This window comes from Hylobates moloch, unplaced genomic scaffold (genome assembly GCF_009828535.3).
Source record: "Hylobates moloch isolate HMO894 unplaced genomic scaffold, HMol_V3 SCAFFOLD_18, whole genome shotgun sequence".
Taxonomy (NCBI): domain Eukaryota; kingdom Metazoa; phylum Chordata; class Mammalia; order Primates; family Hylobatidae; genus Hylobates; species Hylobates moloch.
In genome coordinates, this window is record NW_026652293.1 from 10,721,243 (window position 1) to 10,742,422 (window position 21,180).

The following is a 21,180-nucleotide window of genomic DNA, read 5'->3' on the forward strand; positions in this document are numbered from 1 at the left end:
ACTCTGATCTAGAGGTGCTGGGAGCTGCTGAAAGTGGGAACAGTGGAGTGATGTGACCAAGGGGCATTCAGGAGAAGGAACTCCAGGAGCAGCAGGAAAGGGTAACAGCCTGACCAGGTGAGCGAGATGAAAGAAGACATCAGGCTCCTCTCTCCTTATCTGGTCCTCTACCCACTGGGCACATGCAACCCAAACATTAATCTATCAATCCTGTGCTTACATAAATAAACAGACTGTTATTGACTATAAGTTCTGAAAATTGTGACATTTCCTTCCTAGAGTACAGCAGCCTTTACAACTGTGAAAGAAACTGGAAATCTCAGGTGAGCTCAGAGTTAAAAAAAAAAAAAAAAAAGACTGAAGGCCATTTGTACATTGTCTTAAAACCAGGTTGTTTATTGGTACGTACACGCCCACACTCACACCCACCCACACACACCCATACACCCATTCCTGATGCACTGAGCAAATACAGTACTGAGAAGGGACCTGATGAGATACAGGAGGCTGGTGTGGAGGGCTCGGGTCGCTGGTGACTCGCCAAAGAAAAAAATATATTGACTATGAGGCAAGGGATCCACCAAGACAACAGCCTTCCATCACTGTTCGCACAGATTTCTCTTCTTAACACCTCCCTGCAATACTTCTCAAGGTGCTCTGAATGGACCCAGCTATCCTGGCACAGCTGCTGCCTTACGACATGGCCAACAGTGGCAGGAGTTGTAGAGGGGAGAGGCTGGGACTGAGTCTCCCTTACAGCCAGCCCATCAAGAGCACCCTGAAGGAGTCAGATGGCTGTGCATTGCCCAACTCCACCAATCTTAGGAATCTCCATCATCTTAATATCCATTACCCAGGGATGGGAGCTCTTTATCTCCATCCAACTCATTTTCTGCTCAATAATCCCTCCATCTCCACTCCCAGCAACCTGATGGCAGGGAGGCCAGGGAGCACTAAGGGAGAGCAAGGGCAGGTGGCTGCCTTGCCCAAGCCTAGGGGAGAGCACACCCCACCACACCAGTGATGGGCCTCTCCTCTACTGAAAAGGAGGAACAGGCTCTAAGCCCTGGCACTGCCCAGGTGCCATTGCTCCTTCTGGACTGGGTGCCCTGGCCCATTATCTCACCTGCAAGCCTAGCCCCTGCTCAGAACTCAAGGTGACCAGGTTGCAAAGCAGCTGCTCCAGCCACCTGTAGGATGGCACTGCACTGGCCCCTATCCAAGAAACACATGCCAGATGCTTTTCCTTTCCTCTCACTTTGATGAAGCCCTAGGTTCCATCATCCCACCCTGAACATAAGTCTTGAACATTTTCAGGCACCTTGGTAGGAGGAGGGAGTAGGTGAGGAGGGGTATTTCTTGGGAATAATATTCCTACCAAATCAGGACCTGTATCCCTCAGCTCGGGTTCCCATCATGCTGCTGGGGAAAGCAATGAAAATGGTGCAAGCTGGGTGGATCTTAGGAATTCCAGGAGGAGGCAGTCCCTGCTCACCAAAACAGCCCTGGATGAGGGTTAGGTGATTTGGGGACAAGCAGGAGAGTGGCTGCCTTCACCAACATTGGATTTCCTGGACCTGGGACATGAATCACTGTAGGAGAAGCTATTTTCTTCCTGGGAGGTCAGAGAAAGGAGGCCTTAGTCTGCCTTTTCCCCAAACATGACTTTAGGGTCAATGTATATTCAATCCACCCATCAGGTTCATTTTTATAGGGCTGGGATTACTAAAGAAGTGATGCAGAGGAGGAGAGAAGGGGAAGGGATGCTGGAGCAGAGCTAGCAATGCATGGTTAGATCTGTTCTGCCCCAGAGTCAAGATCCACACAACCTCCCTTCCCCACAGCCCAGCAGGAGCTCCACCCAATGGTTGGGGCAGGGGACATTCCCACTGCCCTTTGGGCTTAAGGCTACCAGAGGCCATTGGCTCTGCCTCTGGCTGGTCTGCCTATACCTCTTATTGGGCAGGAGCTTAGAGTTTCCCCATCCTCACCCTTGGCTCAGAGCTCAGGGATCCATTTCTCTCTGGTTCTTCCCAAACCCACATTTGGGATTCAGCTTATGCTAGGGCCTGGAATCTCTACCTCAGTCTTCCTCCTCCCAGCCTCGACATCCTGCAGGAGAATGGGGCCTTCAGTAGCCCTTCCCAGCCCCTCCCTGTCCCCAAGAGAATGGGGGCAGGAACCGCAGTCATGGTGATGGGTCGGGAGAGTGGTGATGCTGCCGATGCCAAAACCAGCTGTCAGACCATTTGGCACAGCCAGATATGGACAGACACCCTAAGGTTGAATAGCCCAAGCAGGGCTACATCTGAAATGACCCTTTCTTGAAAGGATCATCCCAGCCTGTGGCCCAGGATCCTGGTCCTGGTGGAGGTTGCAGTGCAGACCAGGCTGGGTCCAGAAGAGGAAGGGTGGCTTCACATTCACCCTGGGCTGCCCTTCTCTCCTTCCCCCAGAATCCCAATCGTGGACAACCTGAGTGCCTCCACCATACCAGGAGACCCCAGCCACACCCACCAGACTTACAACGGACACACGGTGGGACTCGGGGTAGTGGGGTGCCGAGGGGGTGGACAAATATATTCTGAGATCCAGGGCAACCGGAAAGTCACGGACGAGACTAGAAGCCGCGGAAGGAAGGGGAACGAGCAGGAGGGGTCAGGGCCAGAGGAGCCTGTGAAACCCAGAAGGAAGAAGCCAGCCCTGGGGGCCGTGGCTAGTCCCGGAAGGCGGAGAGCATGTGTCCGTAGAGATAGTGGGAGTGAGCTGAGGGAGAGAGAGAGACAGGCATCGCACTGTGAGGCAGGTTGCAGGGCATCTGCGAGACAGGTTGTAGGACGTGTGCGACAGCGGCAACGCAGCGTGCTCCAAGCGCAAAGCGCCCCGGGCCAGACGAAGCAGGAAGGGGCAAGCCGGGCAGTGCTGGTAAGCGGGGCTGGAGCCAGGCAGTGCTGGAGCGGCAGGGCCAGGCCGGCAGCCAAGGGCAGGTGCATGGGGCCGAGGGCCAGCAGCAAGGTGCCCGCGTCCCCGGGCCTGGCCCACTTACCCCGAGCCACGGGCACACCCCCGTCAGACCCGGGGCGGGAGGATGGGGGGTCAGCAGGAGTAGGTCCGAACTGTGGAGGTCTCCAGTCTCTGCGACCCCGCCGTCCCGGCTGGGAGAAGTCGGCAGCCGCGGGAGAACACACAGAGCGGCGGGTTAGTGCGCGCACACGCTCCCCGCAGAGCGTTAGTGCAGCTGCAGCCCAGGAGCGCGGGGCACCAGCCTCGGCCTCGCCCCTCTCCACCCGGCCCGGCCCTGGGGTGCCAGGAAGGAGCCCGCGCTCGGCTGGGCCTCGGCCATGCCCAGCCCGCCTGCTACTCACCTTCAGGCATGACCTTCTTTGGCGGGGCCGGCGGCGGCTGCAGGGGCCCCAGGGTGGACACACGGAAGCCCGCCGGGAGGGTCTCCGCTGAAGCGCTGAGCATGCCGCCGCCACCGTGGTGCTCCCGCGGCCGGAAGCGCTTCCTCCAGGAGGGCGCGCGGCGGAACACCTTGTTATCCCCCTGCACCGTGGGGGACACCAGAGGCCCGAAGGCCCTGTTGGAATTGCCATCCTCACTCCCTGCCTGGAGGGGGCCAGTCGCCGCTGATTCTAGGGGCACCACTCCCACCCCTTTGGAAAGAGGGAGCGAGGTCACTTCCCCTTTCTAGCCTTGAGTTTTTCCATCTGTACAGTGAATCGGGAAACCCTGCGACTCTGAAATTCCCTGTCTCTGGGTGGCGGATGGAGGGAGTGTGTGTGTGGGGAGGAGAATCTTGTTGGGTCTGCCATCCTGCAGTTGAACTGTTTCCCAGCCCACCGCAATCTTCTCAAAGTAGGCTTGGCATGACCATTCACCTTTCAAGGCACTCCTCAGCCTCAGCCCATGGGAAGTGACAGCCAGTCCCTATATACACTGTCCTGTCCTTCTGGGGCCTCCGAATGGCTGTAGCCCGGTATGCCGGAGGAGTACTATGTCGGGCGGGAGTCAGACACCTGGCTTCTAATCCTGGCTCTGCCATTTTACTGGCTATGTGACCCTGTACCAGGTGAGTGACCCCTCTGAGCCTCAGATTCCTCATCGGTAAAATGAGAATAATAACATCTGCCCTACCTGTTTCTCAGGCTGCCTATCACTAATGGGATCAGAGGAGATCACCCTGTAACAGGGATGGGTCAAGCAGACCACCAAGCAGACGCAGGCTCCTCCAAAGGACATGGCAGGCAGCCCCCTGCCATCTGCCCCCCTCACCCATGCCAACCATGTCTCCAAAATAACCATCTCTGCCACAGGGCACCCAGGGCCACAACCCTACAGGATCCCCCTCAGCACAGGCCTCCCCATCCCACACTTCAGAGCCTCCATCCACCCTGCTTGGAAGCCATGCCCAATCTCCCTCCACCCCATGTTCTCAGATCTGATGCAGGCAGAGTGGGACTAGCAGGAACAATGGACATTCACCCACCTGTTCTTGCCTCAACAACCCCTCCCAGCCCTGCCCCACTAGGGTTTGTTGTGTGTGCCCTGAGTGGGTCAAATGCTCTGATAAATTCTCAGCACCATGTACCTCTGTGTCACAGCACGCATCCTAGTAGCATTTTTATATGTATTTATGAGATTATTTCATTAATACAGTCACGCACCACATAATGTTTCAGTCAGTGATGGATGGCATATACAGTGGTGGTCTCATAAGATTATAATACTTTTACTGTCCTTTTTCTATGTTTAGATATACAAATACTTACAAATGCCAACAGTATTCAATACAGTAACAAGCTGTATAGGTTTGTAGCCTAGAAGCAACAGGCTATACCATATAGCCTAGGTGTGCAATAGGCTATACCACCTAGGTTTGTGTAAATACATTCTGTGATGTTCACACAGTGATCAAATTGCCTAATGGTGCATTTCTCAGAACTTATCCCCGTGGCTAAGCATCATTAAGCCATGTATGACTGTATCTCTTTCCTCCTTTTCCCACCTCCTTCCTTTCTCCCTACCTCCATGCCTTTTACTTTCTCTCACTCTTTCTCTCTCTCAAATTCTATGCTCCATGGGGCAGAAACCATAATCTTTTTTGTCCCAACCAATGTATCTCCAACCTCTGAGCAGTGCCTGGGATCACATTAGGCACTCAATAAATATTCATTAAATGAATAGGTGGCAGCTGGCTCTTTATGCAGGAGTCCCATTCCTGAGTTTGTTAGGAACTTGCCTTGTCACTGCTGTCCTCTCCATAATCCTGCTCTCACCCTAGCCCAGAGCCTCTTTTCTCTCTCCCGCCTTCCCCTTGTCTCCATTTCCACCTTCAGCCAAACCTAAGGACCTGTTTCTGCATTCCTCCCCCATCCTCTAACAGTCAGATGTTATTCCTTCCCGCTCCCCTCCTCATTTCCCTTGAGTCCTCATCTCCATGTGCAGGGAGAACTGGATACCGCCCTTAAGAGCCTTGAAGCTTGAGAAGGGACACTAAGAACCAAAATCGGCAGAGGGTGTGGTTGCAAGAGGCAGCTCAAGGTTGCTGATGATGTGCTAGACAGCTGGACAAGAAGCAGTCTCCTTGGACTCCAGACCCTCCCCTCACCCCCAAATCTTACCTTATTCCTAGGACCTGGCTTTTACTCTGCACTTCCCACAAAAACCCTCCTCTCTAGCCCACACCTAGTTGCATCCCAAAAACTCCACTGCACAGCTCTATGTGCACCCCAATGTCTAATCAATAACTCCACCCCAATGTCTGGGGCCTGATAAGGCAGATAGCTCCAGAAGCTTCCCAGAGGAAGTGGAACAAGGGGGAAGAAAGAGCTCAGAAATCAGATTTGCATCTGCTCCGGTCCTGCTCTGCCACAGCAGGTACATTCCCTCTTTGAGCTTCAATTTCCTCATCTGTAAGATGGGCATCATAACCTATCTCATGTGGTGATCATTACCATAAAGTGAGACATCGTCATCACTAACCACCATGCCTGGCACAATGCCTGGCACAGGGCAGGCATTCAAAGAATATTTTTGTAAGGATTGAAGGACTACATAGCTTCTAAATTAGACAGCACCACACTAATAGATATATGGGAGTCATTTCTCCAGACAGCAACAAAGAAAGCAGAGATCCTAAGTGCATGCAGAATTAGTGGGAGGGTCAATATCACAGGGGCATTGGGAAAACAGATCTCTCAGAGTTGGGACAGCTCTGGGTCAGGGGAGGGGAGAGCTACCAGTTTAGCCTCTTTAAAGTATCTAAATGACCAAAAAAAAAATACATATATAACTCTGTTCTTTTCTCCCAAACTTCAAGGTACCTCTGTGAAGAAAACAATTCCACAAATTCTGTGTATTCCTGAGAGTGCCCTGTGTCCCCCTGAGGGAGAGCAATCCTTCTACAAAGGTGGATTTTCGCCCTGTTGAACCCTACTAAGAAAGAGTGATCTGACTGAAGACGGAGCAACGAAAAACACACACACTCTGGGCTTTCTTTTAACTTGTTTGGAGTCAAATCAACACTAGGGCAGACCTGACAGGCAAGGGCAGTGATAGGAAAGTGAGGAGGGAGGAAGAGGAGGCGGGGACTAAGGAGGGGCTGTGACCTCAGCAAACCAGTGCAAAACAAAACAAAACAGCAGGATGCTTAGGTTGGCATCTCAAAGGGGACCATACGGCTCAGAATGCCAGGGTCTTCCCTCAACTCAAGGGGAAGGCCTGATGACATCAAGTGCAAGGGACTGTTCCTTCAGTGACCAGGAGGGCGGAGAGAGGAAAACTTTAACTTGGTGTGAAGGTAGACCCAAGGGTGAAACTAGAGAAAGCTGGGATGGTAAAAGCCCGAGCGTGTGTTTAGCTGTGCAGACTGCACTGGTGAGCGAGAGAGCAAACCTGTCATTTAACAACCTCAGCAGGGTATCGCCTCCACACACCCACACTCCTGGAGGACAGGCTGGAATCTTACTGAGCAGACTGGAGGTGTGCTGAGCTCAGCACTGAAGATATATGGTCTGAGAGATCAAGAAAAAGGTGTGATCCCAAAGATATGGCCTTTGGGGAAAATCTTTGATCCTATGTGGATAGGAAGGTGGGACACAGAATTGGAAGATGCTGGAAGTACAACACATGGGCCTTCAGCTTTTGCACAGGGGTTTCACAGAGACTTCTCGACAGCCTATTACTACCCAAGACAAGTTCTTCTAGGGCTGGTCCACCTCCTCAACCCCCTGACATCATCCCCATCCCCTCTGGCTCTCCTCCCTTAGACTAGCCTTCCAACAATTAGCCCAGGGAAGGCAGAACTCATGAACTTCAATCCAACCAAGATGACCAAATCCCCAAGGCTCCTAATTCATGGCCAGGTACTCACGTCATCCAGCTTCCGGTCTGTGCCCAAGGCCAACAGGTTATTGAACTCTCTTTCCATCACTTGGCGTGCCTGGAGTCCATAGAGCAGGAGAGGGAAAGGTGGAAAGGGCTATAGTTAACTACCTTTATGCCATCTTTCACCATTTTCCAAGGGCAGAGATGCAAGGCTTCAGTGCATTTAGCCCATTAGAGGCCTTTACACACCTTTCTGAAGCTGCTCCTTCAAGTGAACTCATAAGTAAAGCTGTAAGCCTGGGATCCTTTCATATACAGCAAATTAGAACAACATAATTTTTTTTAAAAGTAGCAGCCAGGCGCGGTGGCTCACGCCTGTAATCTCAGCACTTTGGGAGGCCGAGGCGGGTAGATCACAAGGTCAGAAGGTAAAGACCATCCTGACTAACACGGTGAAACTAAAAATACAAAAAATTAGCCAGGCATGGTGGCGGGCGCCTGTAGTCCCAGCTACTCGGGAGGCTGAGGCAGGAGAATTGCTTGAGCCCGGGAGATGGAGCTTGCAGTGAGCCCAAATGGCGCCACTGCGCTCCAGCCTGGGGAGACAGAGCAAAACTCCATCTCAAAAAAAAAAAAAAAAAGTAGCAGCCTTGGCAACATAGTGAGACCCTGTCTCAAAACAATTTTTTTAATTAACTGGGCATGGTTGTGAATACCTACAGTCCCAGCTACTGGTTGGGCAAGAGGATAGCTTGAGCCCAGGAGTCTGAGGCTACAGTGAGCTATGATCACACCCACACTCCAGATTGGGCGATAGAACAAGACCCTGTCTCTAAGGAAAAAAAAAAAAAAAAGTAGGATCATAGAACACACAGATAAAGAGACGTCACCTACTTGGGAAAAAAAAAATTGTCTGAAAGGGGAAAATCGTGCCTGTCTTTCTCTTTCTGGAGGGGTAAGTAAGCATGTAAACCATGGATAACCAGAACGTGACTGATTTGGATTAAATAAATATATCTGATAAGTTTTCACATCAGAAACTTAAAATTAGGAAGCCTGCTCAGCTATGGATATTGGTTGTCCCTGGGCTGTGTGCATACAGACTCTCTCTAGGCCTCCCAGGAGATTAACTCATTCAGAGTTTTCAGAAATGCCAGAAACAGAAAAATTTTCAAAACTGCTACCAGATATTTTTAACCTTTTTTTTTTTTTTTTTTTTTTTTTTGAGTGAGACAGGGTCTCATTCTGTTGCCCAGGCTGGCGTGCAGTGGCACAATCATGGCTCACTGCGGCCTTAAACTCCTGGGTTCAAGCAAAACTCCCACCTCAGCCTCCCCAGTAATTGGGACTACAGTCACGCATTACCAAACCCAGTTAATTTTTTAAACTTTCTGTAGAGACTGGGTCTCACTATGTTGCCCAGGCTGGTCTTGAACTCCTGGCCTCAAGCAGTCCTCCTACCTTGACCTCCCAAAATGCTGAGCATACAGGCCTACCACACCGAGCCATTTTTAACCATTTTAAATGAGGGATTCCATATTGGGTCACACACTACTTCTCCCAACAGCTAAGCTCAGTGACTGGGTCAGGAAATTAAGAAAGGTTAGAAAGCCATAGAGAGGTGCCCCTGCTACTATTTACAGAATTACTGCTATCCTCCAAAGCTGAGTGCATTAGAGATAGGAAATCAAAGAAAGAGAAAAGTCCATTTCTGGGTAGAAAATATTAAGCATAGAGTTCCATAAGGACAGTCTGTGCCAGTATTGGGAACATAACATTTTTAGAAATGATCTGAAAGGAGAAGCATAGTAAATTTCAAGTACCCAAATGACACTGCTCCTCTGGGCAGTGAAAGGTGAGGAGGATAGGTGTAAATTTCAGAAGCATCTCACAAAGCGATGTGAGTGGGCAGGAAAGTGGCAGACGTGGCTTGCCCAAAGTGGGCAAGCGGAGAGAACTGCACTTGGGGGAAAAATCCAGGCTTCTCTTGGAGAATGAAGGGATCTGTCCTATCCGTTTTGACTGGTTGGGGTGGGGGGGTCACTGCAGAATGCCTACAGGACACAATGGCCCTGTGCACTGCCACCACCCCTAAAAGGCCAACACACTGCCCAGAATTACGAGACAACACAGCCCTACCCTCATTCAAGCCAAAACGTGTCTGCTCCCAGAATAGCCTGTGCAGCTCTGGTGGCTGAATTTCAAAAGAGATCTGACAGCTGCAAACAGTCCAGACAAGGGCAGCTAAAACAATCAGGGGACAGAGGCGAGTCTATATGAGGAAAGCCTAAAAGAATTAAGAACACTCCATCTGGAGAGACAAAGGCTTGGGCCCAGAGGCAATACAATCAGAGTTTATGAAATCATAAAAGGTGAGAACTAGTTAAATACAAATATCCTTACCAAACCTAAACTATCAGAAGGAGGTAGTTCCTTCCCCAGGGGCCTGACAGGGGCATTTTTAGGACAAATAAAATCAGGAAGTACTCTACACAACAAGCAGTACTTCTAGAATCTATTACCCACAGGAAGTTAGAAAGGCCAAAAATATAAATAGGTTCAAGAGAATTTAGATATATTCTTAGATGACAGCTCCATAAAAATGATGAAATGTAATTTCACGAGATGTTTAATCATTTGAGCTGTTGACAGAGAGCCAAAGCCCTGGTGTGGAGAGGCTCTGGGCTGTGTAGTTTGGTATATTTAGCTTTTTTAAGGCTGGAGGCCCAGGAGCAGATCCCTAGGGTGGTAGACAAAGGTGATATGGGCTCTCTGGTCCCTAGGGGCCCTGGGGCTCATTCCCCTCTAAGAAAAGTCAGATCAGAGAAGCAGGATGAAAAGGAAGGCTGAGTCTCAGCTATGAAGTGGGGTTAGGAGGAGATAGAGGTACCCAGGGCAGGATGGGGATGCGCATTGTAAGAGCACACTGTGTACCAGGCCCACACTAGGTGTGCTTTGTATGTGAAGGCCATGTGTTCCCATGAGGACTTGCTTATGCACAGCGACCACTTGGAGAACTGAGGATATTGAGATCCCCTCTGGCATAGGCCCTAGAAAAGCTCCCCACCCCCCAAGATACCTAAGCCTTTGTGTATGAGGGAAAGAAAGAGAGCAAGTGAGGGAGACAGGGAGAGACTGAAGTGGACTGATTAAAAGGCTGCCCACCTGGGTGTTCTGTGTGGGAATCTGGAGGATCAGGGCCAGTGTGTTGTGGTCGAAGTTCTCGTCCAGGGCCAGCAAGGCTCCATGCACACCACTCTCATGCAGGTTTCCTGCGTAGTCCCGGAGCCCAATAGACTGGACCCAATGAACCACCTGGTCGTTGGTCCAGACTAACACATCTGGAGTGTGGGGGAAGAAAAGGGACAGAAGGAGATACTAAGTTTCATCAAAGGCCCTCCAAGGACAGAAGCAGAGCTCCCTAAACCCAGAGCCCCAGTCCACCCTGCTCTTTGACCCCCACTGCATCCCTAACTTTCCATATCTTCTTTCTGTCCTCCCTGGCACCTGGGCTCCTGGGGAACCAACCCCCCATTCACTCCATCCCTGCCAGTTTACAGGACCCGGGGTCAGGCCAACAGGCTCCGAGCTTTCTCCCCAGAACCCTTGCACAGGTCATCCCCCTGCCCCAAGCTGGAATGGCCTTCTTATTCTTTCCACCTTCAAGGTCTTCTCTAAGACTTGCGTCTCCCATCCAACCCCATCCAGATCACCAAGTTCCACAAGCACACCAGTCTCTAACACCGTCCCAGAGGATTCATTGCATTTGTCCAGTTGGTGGCTGCTGTCTGGTATGTGGGGTCGAGGGAGGGGAATTATAGCCAACTTGGTGTGGACTATGTCTCCTCCATCAGACTGGGAGCTCCCTAAGGTGAGGCTGCATCTTCCTTGTCAGACTGGAAGATTCCCTGAGACACAGAATGCCTCCCCTCCACTTGGCCCAAGGCAGGGACCAGCCAAGCAGGCTGCTCCTGCACCCTCTCCAAGCCTGACGAGCTTACCCCTGATCTCATGCTGGCTCTCCTCTCGCCTCTTCTCCAGCTCCTTCCGGTCATAATTCAGCCTCTTCAGACACATGATGCCATACTGAAGACTGGTTCTGCAAGCACACAGCCCCCGAGCCAGAGCCTCAGTGGGGCCACATTCCCACACCATCTGTCTCACGTCCAGCACCAGCCACAGCACGTCCAGACCTACTGCCTCCAGAACAAAGAGCACCCCAGCGTCCTCATGCGCCTCCTTCCCCAGGGGCTTGCCTGTGACCCATCCTGAGGTTACTCCCTTTCTCTGTCTAACCCATATCCTCCCTCTCAGTCAGGGAGCAGGCCTGGGGATGGATTGATGGGAAAAAAAAAAAAGTTCTTTGAATGAAACCTACATGTCCCTCTCTCTCCAGGCACTGGAATGACAAAGACCCCTACCACCTGCAAGTGGAAGGAAAAACAAAAACAAGATACCCCTTTGTATCCCTACTTCACTCGGAGTCCTTACGATGGCCTATAAGATGCTCCATGATCTGCTCCACTACCTGTCTAACACCCCCTTCAGCCACTCTCCCTCTTGCTCTCTCTGCTGCAGCCACACTGACACCCCTGCTGCTCCTCAAACACAGCAGGCTCACGAGGCCTGCAGGCCTCAGGGCCTTTGCACTGGTGGCTGCCTCTGCCTAGAACACTCCTCTCCCAGTCGGCTGTGTAGCTTACTCCTTTTATCGCCATTAAGTCTTTGCTTAAATGTCACCTTCTCAGTCCAACTCACTAGTCACGTTGTTCATCAGATTTAAAATGGCAATTATCACCATCACCACCCCTGGCCCATACTCCCAATCCCTCTCACCCTGGTCTAATTTTTTCCTAACATGTTTTGTCTATTAACATATCATATATTTATTATTCCTTGACTGTCTCTTCCAGTTAGAATATAAGCTCCGTGAGGGTGGGGATCTTTGTTTTGTTCACTGATGCTAAACCCCTAGCACAGAGCAGAGACTCTACAAATGCTTGATGAATTAAATGAAATAATTAATTCACACAAATTACTAAAAGTACTTAAACAGTATCAGGTGCAGAGCAAGCATTCAGTAACTAAGCCAGGCATAGAACCACAGATTCTGTGGGTCAGAAGGAACCCTGGAGGCCATCAGTCCACGCTCCCACCTAAGGCAGGAGTCACCTCTACAGCTTCCTTCAGAGTAGTCACTGAGCCTGTGCCTGAATGCCTCCAGGGGCAGCGAACTCATTGCTTCTCAAGGCAGCTCATTCCGTCTTGGAAAAGCTGTAGTGTTCTTCCTTCCTTGAACGCTACTTTGTCATTCAGCTTCTCTGAGTTTTTCCATCTCTAGAGAATTAGAATGGAAGGTCCCTCCCAACTCTATCTGCTTTTGACTCTTATTGAGGGCACTGCTTTGTGAGATTAAATTGTGCAGACTGCTCCCTCCTTTTCTCCCCTCACTTCTCAGCAGGAGGCTCTTCTGCCTAGAACAGAGCTCAGAGATGCCACTTCCAGGAACTCTTTTCTGGCCCAAGCCACCCTTATGTTGCTCAAGCCGCTGGTTTAAGCCTTGGTCCACTGTGAAGGGGCATGCGCACACACAGCTCATGACTGGAAATGCCTTCTGTCTAATTTCAGTCTCACTCACTATAATTTTCAGTCCAGTTCCTTTCAAAGCTGCTGCATACCATGGCAAAAATATAAAGCCCTTAAAGTTAGGTTAACCTGGGTTTGGATGCCAGCTCTGCCCCTTCCTAGCTGAGAGGCACCCAGCAAATGTGAGATGGGGTCACATCTCTCTTGCAGGTGACAATAAATACAAGGGCTTAGCCAGCCCTTGGGAACATTACAGGCACTCAGTAGTGGCAGCACTATTAGGGTGACATTTATGACTATCGTGCATGCTTGTCCTACCAAAACAGGAGCTCTTCTAGAAGACCTGCTCAATAGAGCACCATGTCCCAAGGAAAAGAGCTCTGAGTGGGGTGTCAAGAGACAAGGATTTGAGCCCCATTCTGTAATCACCTGGCTGGGTGACCTGATGGAAATCAACCTCTATTGAACTTGTTTTCCTTATCTGTAAAATAAGGTTTTAAAATATCCCTTTCTTGTCATAAAAATCATGATTTAAAAGAAATTTTAAAGACATAAGAACATGCTTGTGAAATGTTACGTGGAATAAAAGCAGGTAGACACATAGTTTGGCAGTGAGATGTGAAAATGCTTTAGAAACTCTGAAGTACTCAAGATTCAGAGCTGAACCTAGAACCCCATGCTCAGGTCACAATTCTCTCCTGGGGATGGGGCAGAGGGGTTGGGGGGAGGATTTCCATAGTTTTGGCTGAGGCCAGGCTGACAGATCCTCTAGCAGCCCAGGCACATCCCGGCTTGGCGAGGGAACGGCTCATCTCTCCCCAGCCCTATCAATCACTGAGTAGGGGACAGGTGCAGCTGGGCCTGGCAGCCTCCGGGCAGAGACAAACGATTCCTTTTCAGCCCTAGCTGATTTGGATGGGGGCGGATGCAGAGGGGAGGATGTGGTCTTCCCTCACAAGTCAGCCCTCATGCTGGGGTCAGATAGGCCAAGGGTTCCAAGCCAGGAGGCTCTGTGCGGAGTAGTGCCAAGAGCACTGGACTTCAGTCAGCATACCTGGGTTCCCCTGTACTCTGCTATCATCCCTGAGTGACCTTGGGCTACTGCTCCTCCCCATGCCTTAATGTTCTCATCCATAAAATGGGGATGCTAACAAGATCCCTTCCAGATTTAACTTTCTATAAGATTTCTGAGTTGGAGAGACCACGGGACATCCACAGAGCCCTGAGAGAACCTTGAAGAGCCCTACTTCTGGTCTTATTATCCAGTCAAGACAAAAGACTTGGCTCAAAGAGCCACCCACACGACTTGAAGCTGGATGTTAAGAAGGACTTCCTAAAAACTGCCAACTCCTAGAACCATGGTCACCTACTGCATTCAACATAAATGCCTGCTGGGAACAGGCAGGTAACACAAGTGAAAGAAGCAGGCTGCGGGGCTGGGAGGCCCTGGAGCAGGCCCACCCACCCTGAGTGGACTCCACTCTTCAGCTCCAGCTGGTTGCTTCCATGCTAGAATGTGTTGACAGAGCTTTCAAGTTTTCAAGAGAAGCCAGAAATCCAGAATTGTATATAAAATCTACTGTTTAAATACTGGCAGCTCAATTTGAGTGGTTAAGATTTATGTGGGCCAAACAAAAACAAGTCTGTGGGCCAAATTCTGCCCACGGGCTGCCAGTTTGGGACCTGTGCCGCAGCTACTTTTGAACAGAAGATCTTTTCGGCAAAGAGGAGGAGAGGACTGGATGATATCCTATAAAAAAGGATGTGAGCCCAAAGCGGAGAGGTTCCGATCTGGGATGTTGGCATGGCAATGGCCCAGGGAGACCTTCCCCCTCAACTTGGAATGAGACACCTAAATTGAACACCAGGTTCAGTTTGAGTCTTGTCAGAGTAAACACAGCAAATTCAGCAAGCCCAAAGACAAGCAATAAAATTCGGACCTGGGGGAAAATCTCAAAGGAGGTGAAGCTAAAGAAAAATGACTTTTTGTGTCTTTAGGACTAGACACAATGACCTAGTCATTATGAGGACAGAAACCTGGTCAATTTGAGGATTGAATCCTCAAATCACAGGATGTGACAAGGATTTGACAAGGGAGACTTTCCCAAGGGGGAGACCTGTTGCCACTCAGAACAGGCCATGGAAAGAGATGGAGGCACCTCTGTTCCTAGAGGCAGACCCTCAGAGCTAGGGGAGGCCCCCACGAAGGAGGCGGCCCTGGGCCCCAGATGCGCTCACCGATGGAAGCTGTCCACCATCTTCAGGTGGACCCGCAGGTCCTTCTTGGTGAGGTGGTCCAGCATGCGGGCGTCCACCAGGCACTCCATGAAGTAGCTGCGGTACTGCGGGAGCCCCAGGCTGGGTAGCCATTCATTCCCAATCCACTCATGGTTCATGTCCCCATAGGCCAGGGTCTAGGGAAATGAGATGCAGGAGGCTATTATGGGGGAGGAAGGTAGAGCCAGCAGGCTGAGGCTGGTATAGCTGGTTGGGAGATGCATGAATCCAACCTCCACCCATGAGGGAGGAAGGGCAGTCCAATACAATTTCAGTTTATCTTCAATAAGGGGGCTAGTAGTGGTGGGAGGTGAGGATTTTAAATGGAACTTTTTAAGATCTCGAAATGATACGGTTCCACTCACATATCAATTATCTACACTAATGAACAGAAGTAGCTATCCCGGCAGCAGCTAATATGAAATCCTTCCTGTTGACTCTGGATTGCATTTGCGGTATTGCGCAGCAGACGTGCCTTCCTGACTCTCAGCGAGCCTCAAGCCCGCTGAGCCCAGGGGAGAGGCTGTGTTACAGAGGACCTGCAGCGTGGCAAAGGAAGCCTGTCTCACTCCGGGACAAGGCGGGCTTCATGGAGGAAGCAAGGAAGTTAATGTTGGCAGAAGATTGAAAAAAATAAAGGGTGGTGGCCTGTGCCTGAATAGCCAGCAGCACTCATTCTCTAAGGCCTGAGCCTCTCCCCCGAGAACGCTCCAGGTCCTTTGTTGCTTTCCCACGCACACCCTGCCGTGTGGTCCTGCAGGGCCTGTGCCATGTGGATGTGGCCTCCTAACCTGGGCAGGGTGCTCCCTGACCACCCATCTTGAGAAAGCTTTAGTTTTCACAGCGACCCTACCTCACTCTTTCCTTACTCTTACTTGATGTTTTTAGATGGAAAAAGTCTATTTTGTTCTCTTTTACAATGTAATAGCTGATACATATAAGACTATATGTAACATGCTCATTATGAAGCATATAAATGAAGTTAGCAACACCGGACACCAACCAAACTAAGCAGCAGAGCATTACCCACACTGTACTGTTTGTACTCTGATGCTCGCTGTCACCACACATCTCCTACTGCCCCTCTAAAAGGGAACCACTATGCTGAGTTTTCTGACTATTCCTTTGGTTGTAAAAAACTGTTTTACGCTTTTCACAATCATCCATGTATATTTCCCTAAACAACACATTATTAATTTTGTTTGGTTTTTAGTTTTGGTATCAAATTCCATGCATCTTTTAGGATCTGCATTCTTCATTTCACACCCTATGGCTCAGATTCCCCCACGCCATCACCTCTGCCAAGGGTGTTTTATGGCATGAATGATTCAGCCAGTCTCCTGCTGGTGGGGTTTTCCCTGAGCAGATATACACAGTGCTGCTCCCTGCTTCATTCTTCTTCACAGCTCGCATCACTATCCAATATTGTCCCTTTATCTGTTTACTTATTGAGACTTTTTTTTTTTTTTTTGAGATGAAGTCTTGCCCTGTCACCCAGGCTGGAGTCCAGTGGCGTGATCTCGGCTCACTTTAAGCTCCGCCTCCCAGGTTCATGCCATTCTCCTGCCTCAGCCTCATGAGTAGCTGGAACTATAGGCACCCACCACCACGCCTGGCTAATTTTTTTTTTTTTTTTTGTATTTTTAGTAGAGACGGGATTTCACTATGTTAGCCAGGATGGTCTCTATCTCCTGACCTCGTGATCCATCCGCCTTGGCCTCCCAAAGTGCTGGGATTACAGGCGTGAGCCACCGAGCCCGGCTGAGACTATCTTTTTTATCCCTACTGACATGGTTTGTTTACTGATATTATTCCTTTATTTGTTTACTGCCTCCATGAGGGCTTGCTTTCTTCACTTCTATATCCAGAGAGCCGGGACAGGCCTAATCCTTATATTTGCTCAATATATGTTTGCTCATGAAATGGATGAAAGACCTTCACTTAGTTCACCAGGGTGCCCCTGAGAGGGACAGGGAGAGGAAGAAGACTCATACTAATCTAGGTCTCACTATTCCCAGGAAAAGGGTGAGACTGAGGAGAAGGGCCAGGAATGCAGGGGCCACAGCCCTCCAGGGCTCCCCACCTGCCATCCTGAGAAACCAGAACAAGCAGTTAGAGGGAACTGGGTGGGGGCGGGGGGCGCTCTGATGGGAGCAGAGAACCTGTGTCCAGGGCTTTTCATATGAAGAAGGACCCAAGAGATTCCTGCTGGGGAGAGAACCCACCAGAAGAACACTGTCCTGAAGTTTTGGGAGCTGGTTCTAGACAGGGGAGGGAGTCTTACCTGAGCCCAGCTGCCCTCCTCACTGTCCTAGCAGGAACGAGTGCAGCGTGTTAGGGGAAACAGGCAAAGTCAAGAAACCCATCAGCTCTACCCTAGGCCCCATTAAGGAGAGGAAAAAGATGTCCCAGTGTCTGGCTGGGTGACTGGGGAAAGCTCGTCAGGATGGTTAAGAGAGAACACAAGGTTGGTGTGTGCACCCATGTTTGCGTTGAGGCGGGGCAAATGTGTGTGTGGCAAAAACACACACCTCCCAGGCTTGACTGGGAGCCAGGCAAGACGCCCAGCTCTCCCAACACTCCCCATTCCTCCACCAGGGAGGAAGCACAAAGGCAGAGACTCTGTGGCTCAGGTCCACAGCAGGGCAAAGCCCTCCCCAGCCCAACTCTCCTCCTCTGCAGCACAGCAGTGGCCCAGGGCAAGCTTGTGACCTCCCGGGAAGGATCACACACATACAAACTGCTCCACTCCCAGCCTCACCCCTCTCCCGACAACCCTCCACCCTGAGAGCAGATCACACCTCAGGGATACCAACCTCACATGAGATCGATGGCAGCCCACTCTGACTGCCCACAGCCTTCCCCTCATCCTTGTGGGAGTATCAGTCCCAACCCCAGGCCCAGGGACAAAGGCCAAGGGCCAGACTCACTGTTTTAGTAGATGTTTCCAGAGTTTCCATCTCTTCATGGGTGACCCAGACATTCCCAGAAGACTGCAGGCAGAGAGGAAACCTAGCTGGTCCTGGGTGTGGGTCCCCAGGATCCCCATCAGGCTGGGAGCCCAAAGGACAAGGACAAAGCTCCCTCCCTGAGTCCTCCAATGGGCCCAGCCCACAGCTTGCACACTGTCTAGCTCTGAGCAAGTGGATAGCAGAAGCCACGTCTCTGTTATCATCATATCCACAATGCCTAGCACAGTACCTGGCACATAGAAAATGCTCGATAAATGTTTCCCGGATGAATAAGAATACATGGTACTGATCTGGAGTGGGGGCTGACCCCAATCATGGAGATGGCCAATAATAAGAGACTCCACCCCAGGGGCCCACAGAGCAGTCTGCATTCTTGTGTTAGAGGACCAAGACAATATTCACAAATGCCCTCTTCCCTTTGTTTCCCCCAACCTGGCAACCATAGAAAACCCCAGAAAGCCCATCCTGGAAACTGCCCAGAGACCTGGAAATTTCGGCAGAGTAGGGATGGGGAGATGGAGCCCCGTGGATGGTATGTGAGAGGCAGGGAACTAAGGCTGCTGGGATCCTCCTAGAATCAACATCATATCCTCCAGAAAACCAGGGAGAGCCCTTTGTGAGGACGGGAAGGAAGGGGCAGGGCTCGACACTGCCATCTTCCCAAAGCCCAACAGGAGACCTTGCAAAATCTGTTCCAGGACCTCTGAAAATGTCCTGGGCAAAGGAGAGGCCACTCACAGTCCTGGAGGTGGGTGGGGCAGAGGGGCTGGTCAATGACACCATCTCCTGAATGGCCAGGCGGAGCTTGAGCCGGTGCAGGGCATTGCTGATGCCGATCTCCCGCTGGATCTCTGTGTCCGACAGAGCGGACATGATGGCACCACTCTTGACGTTGGCCCGGCAGGCTGCCACGTACCAGGCAGGCATCCCCACCCAGAGCTGCAGACACAAGCACAGGGAGGTAATTCAAGGCCTGGGCCCTACCACCAAGAGTTTGGCAACAGCAAGGGGCAAGGGCCAGGCCTCATCCACGGACTCGAATAGCAAATGCAGATCATAGGAATGTAGAGGTCATCAAATCCCTCACTCTCCCATCTTACCGATTAAAAGTAGCATCAACTCTGCCCTGCGACTGGTATGTGTGTGTGTTGGGGAGGGGGAGGGGGGCTAAATGCTAGGTATGGCACATGTGCACTTGGCAGGGGAGAAACACACTGTAAAAGTTCTAGGACACCACCCCTCTGCCCACCCCAAACATCCTTCCCTTCAGAACCCTGAGTGGACTCCCTTTGCTCAGGCTTACCTCCAACCAGGAGACCACAGTAGGACCATCCCACTGGGCAAAGGGCATTCCTTTCCTGCGGGCATCTTCAAGCAGCTGGTGTCTTATAGGAAAAGGAACAACAGACTCACTAGTTCTTCCTTCTCCCTTAACTGTTCTTGCTTCAGGCACCACTGGGCCGTGAAAGAGCTGGACACCCACAACCCTTGCTCCCCACCCTGGACTTCCTCTGTTCTGCTCTTCCTTCTTCCTCTGAAGAAATACGACAAGAAATGGGGCAGGAACACCTCTCTACCCCCAGAGAGCAAGGAGCTCTCTGTTTGCATGTGACCTGACATTGACTTAGAGATTTCAGTCTGCCCTGCCAGAGACCCACAGGACCCAGGTCACTCTCCCACAACCCCCTTGCCTCCTTCTCCCTAGGCTCATCCTAAGAACCTCCTCCCATCCCTGCTGTGCCCACATGGACGAGGCCAACTCAGTTCAGGAAGGGCCTTGCTGGGGTCTGGGTCCCTGAGCTCAGTTTCACAGCAGCCCAGCGGAAGGGAAGTGGGTAGGGGGCTGGGCCCCATCCTGGCAGACCCTGGCCTGTGGCTCTTACTTCTTCTTTAGCCGCCGGTCCTTCTCTGCCTGGGTCCCCAGTTTGGCAGGTACCATAGGCTCCTGCATACTGAATTCGGAGTCTGTTAGCAGAACTACAAGGAAAGAGATGTGTGTGTCAGCCAACTCCTCTGCCTCTCCTCCCTCGCCTGGATCAGGGGTGGGGAACAGAAGCAGCAGGAGGCTCCTTGGCAGAGGACAACCCATGGCCTGACGGGACCATTATTCCTGGAGCTTCTGCTCAGTGTCCCTGCATCCAAGCAGTCTCAGAGAATGGCATCAAGCAGGTCATCCCCAGTTCAGAGAGTCTCCCTGGGAGCCTCAGCCTTGGGGGTGTTTTCCAGCCAGATGGACCCAAGTTATCGACCCTAGAATCCTAGACAGAACCTGTCCTTCCTCCAAGCCAAGGTGCAAAGGAAACCCAGAGCCCCAAACACAAGTGGGCTACAAGGCTCAGAGAGAAGGATGACCCTGGCTTGGGTCAGGGGTGGGGAAATCCACACACTGAGAGCTGTGTCTCTGAGCCTCCTTCTCTGGGTGCATTCACTTGCATAAAACCGCAAAGGGGAACATGCAGAGCTCTGTCTTCTACTAAACATCTCCTTGAATTGATGCTAGAACCCTTCAGAATTCGTGGCCAGAGGCAGAATCTTAGAATTCTTTTAAGTCCTGGTCACCCCCACACAGTGCACAGTAGGCAACAAGTGTGGGTAACCCAGAAACCAATCTGAGGTGCTGTCTCAGGTTTAGGTGCCAACGTGGTGTGGAGAGCATCGGAAATCATAAGGCTTCACCCAAAATGCTTCTTCCCCTGATCAAACCATTCAGCTTCCCCTGTCTGTGGCCAGCTCCACAACTCCCCTCGCCCCTGTGGACTGGGGAAGAAGGAGCTGGACCTCATTCTCTGGACTGACACTTCCATATTCTGAGCAGAGGTGGCCATGGTCCTCCTCCCCATTCCCAGACCGCCCCTTTCCTTCACACACAGACCTCTCCCTGTCTCAGCGAATTCCTCTTTCTCCTTCCTCTTTCCCCATCCTCCTCCTCTCATGCTCTCCCTCCTCCTCCTCCTTAGCCAGCTAGCTATCTTCTGATTCACATCTTCCTGAGCTGCAGAAAGGTCTAATTATGCAT

At 51.2% G+C, this 21,180-nt stretch overlaps 1 protein-coding gene across 9 annotated transcripts in view; it reads right to left on the bottom strand.

The window, feature by feature from the left end:
* Window positions 1-363: 363 nt before the first annotated feature.
* The window catches only part of PPFIA4 (PTPRF interacting protein alpha 4), a 52,927-nt gene continuing 32,110 nt past the window's right edge, over window positions 364-21,180 (bottom strand). For 5 of the 9 annotated variants that reach the window (XR_009210918.1, XR_004245016.2, XR_004245015.2 and 2 more), the window contains 12 exons: window positions 20,048-20,141; window positions 19,468-19,549; window positions 18,903-19,103; window positions 18,123-18,185; window positions 17,477-17,503; window positions 15,154-15,329; window positions 11,331-11,428; window positions 10,495-10,670; window positions 7,376-7,444; window positions 3,366-3,546; window positions 3,047-3,155; window positions 2,652-2,766 (listed from right to left, as the gene is read on the bottom strand). Coding sequence is in view for 4 of the 9 variants with exons in the window: in XM_058430946.1 (XP_058286929.1) it covers window positions 2,717-2,766; window positions 3,366-3,546; window positions 7,376-7,444; window positions 10,495-10,670; window positions 11,331-11,428; window positions 15,154-15,329; window positions 17,477-17,503; window positions 18,123-18,185; window positions 18,903-19,103; window positions 19,468-19,549; window positions 20,048-20,141 (1,217 nt within the window). In the remaining 5 variants the exon portion in view is untranslated. Of the gene's footprint in view, window positions 2,767-3,046; window positions 3,156-3,365; window positions 3,547-7,375; window positions 7,445-10,494; window positions 10,671-11,330; window positions 11,429-15,153; window positions 15,330-17,476; window positions 17,504-18,122; window positions 18,186-18,902; window positions 19,104-19,467; window positions 19,550-20,047; window positions 20,142-21,180 lie in introns of those variants that run through there. The other 4 variants (XM_058430946.1, XM_032136563.2, XM_032136562.2 and 1 more) reach the window with 3 other exon arrangements.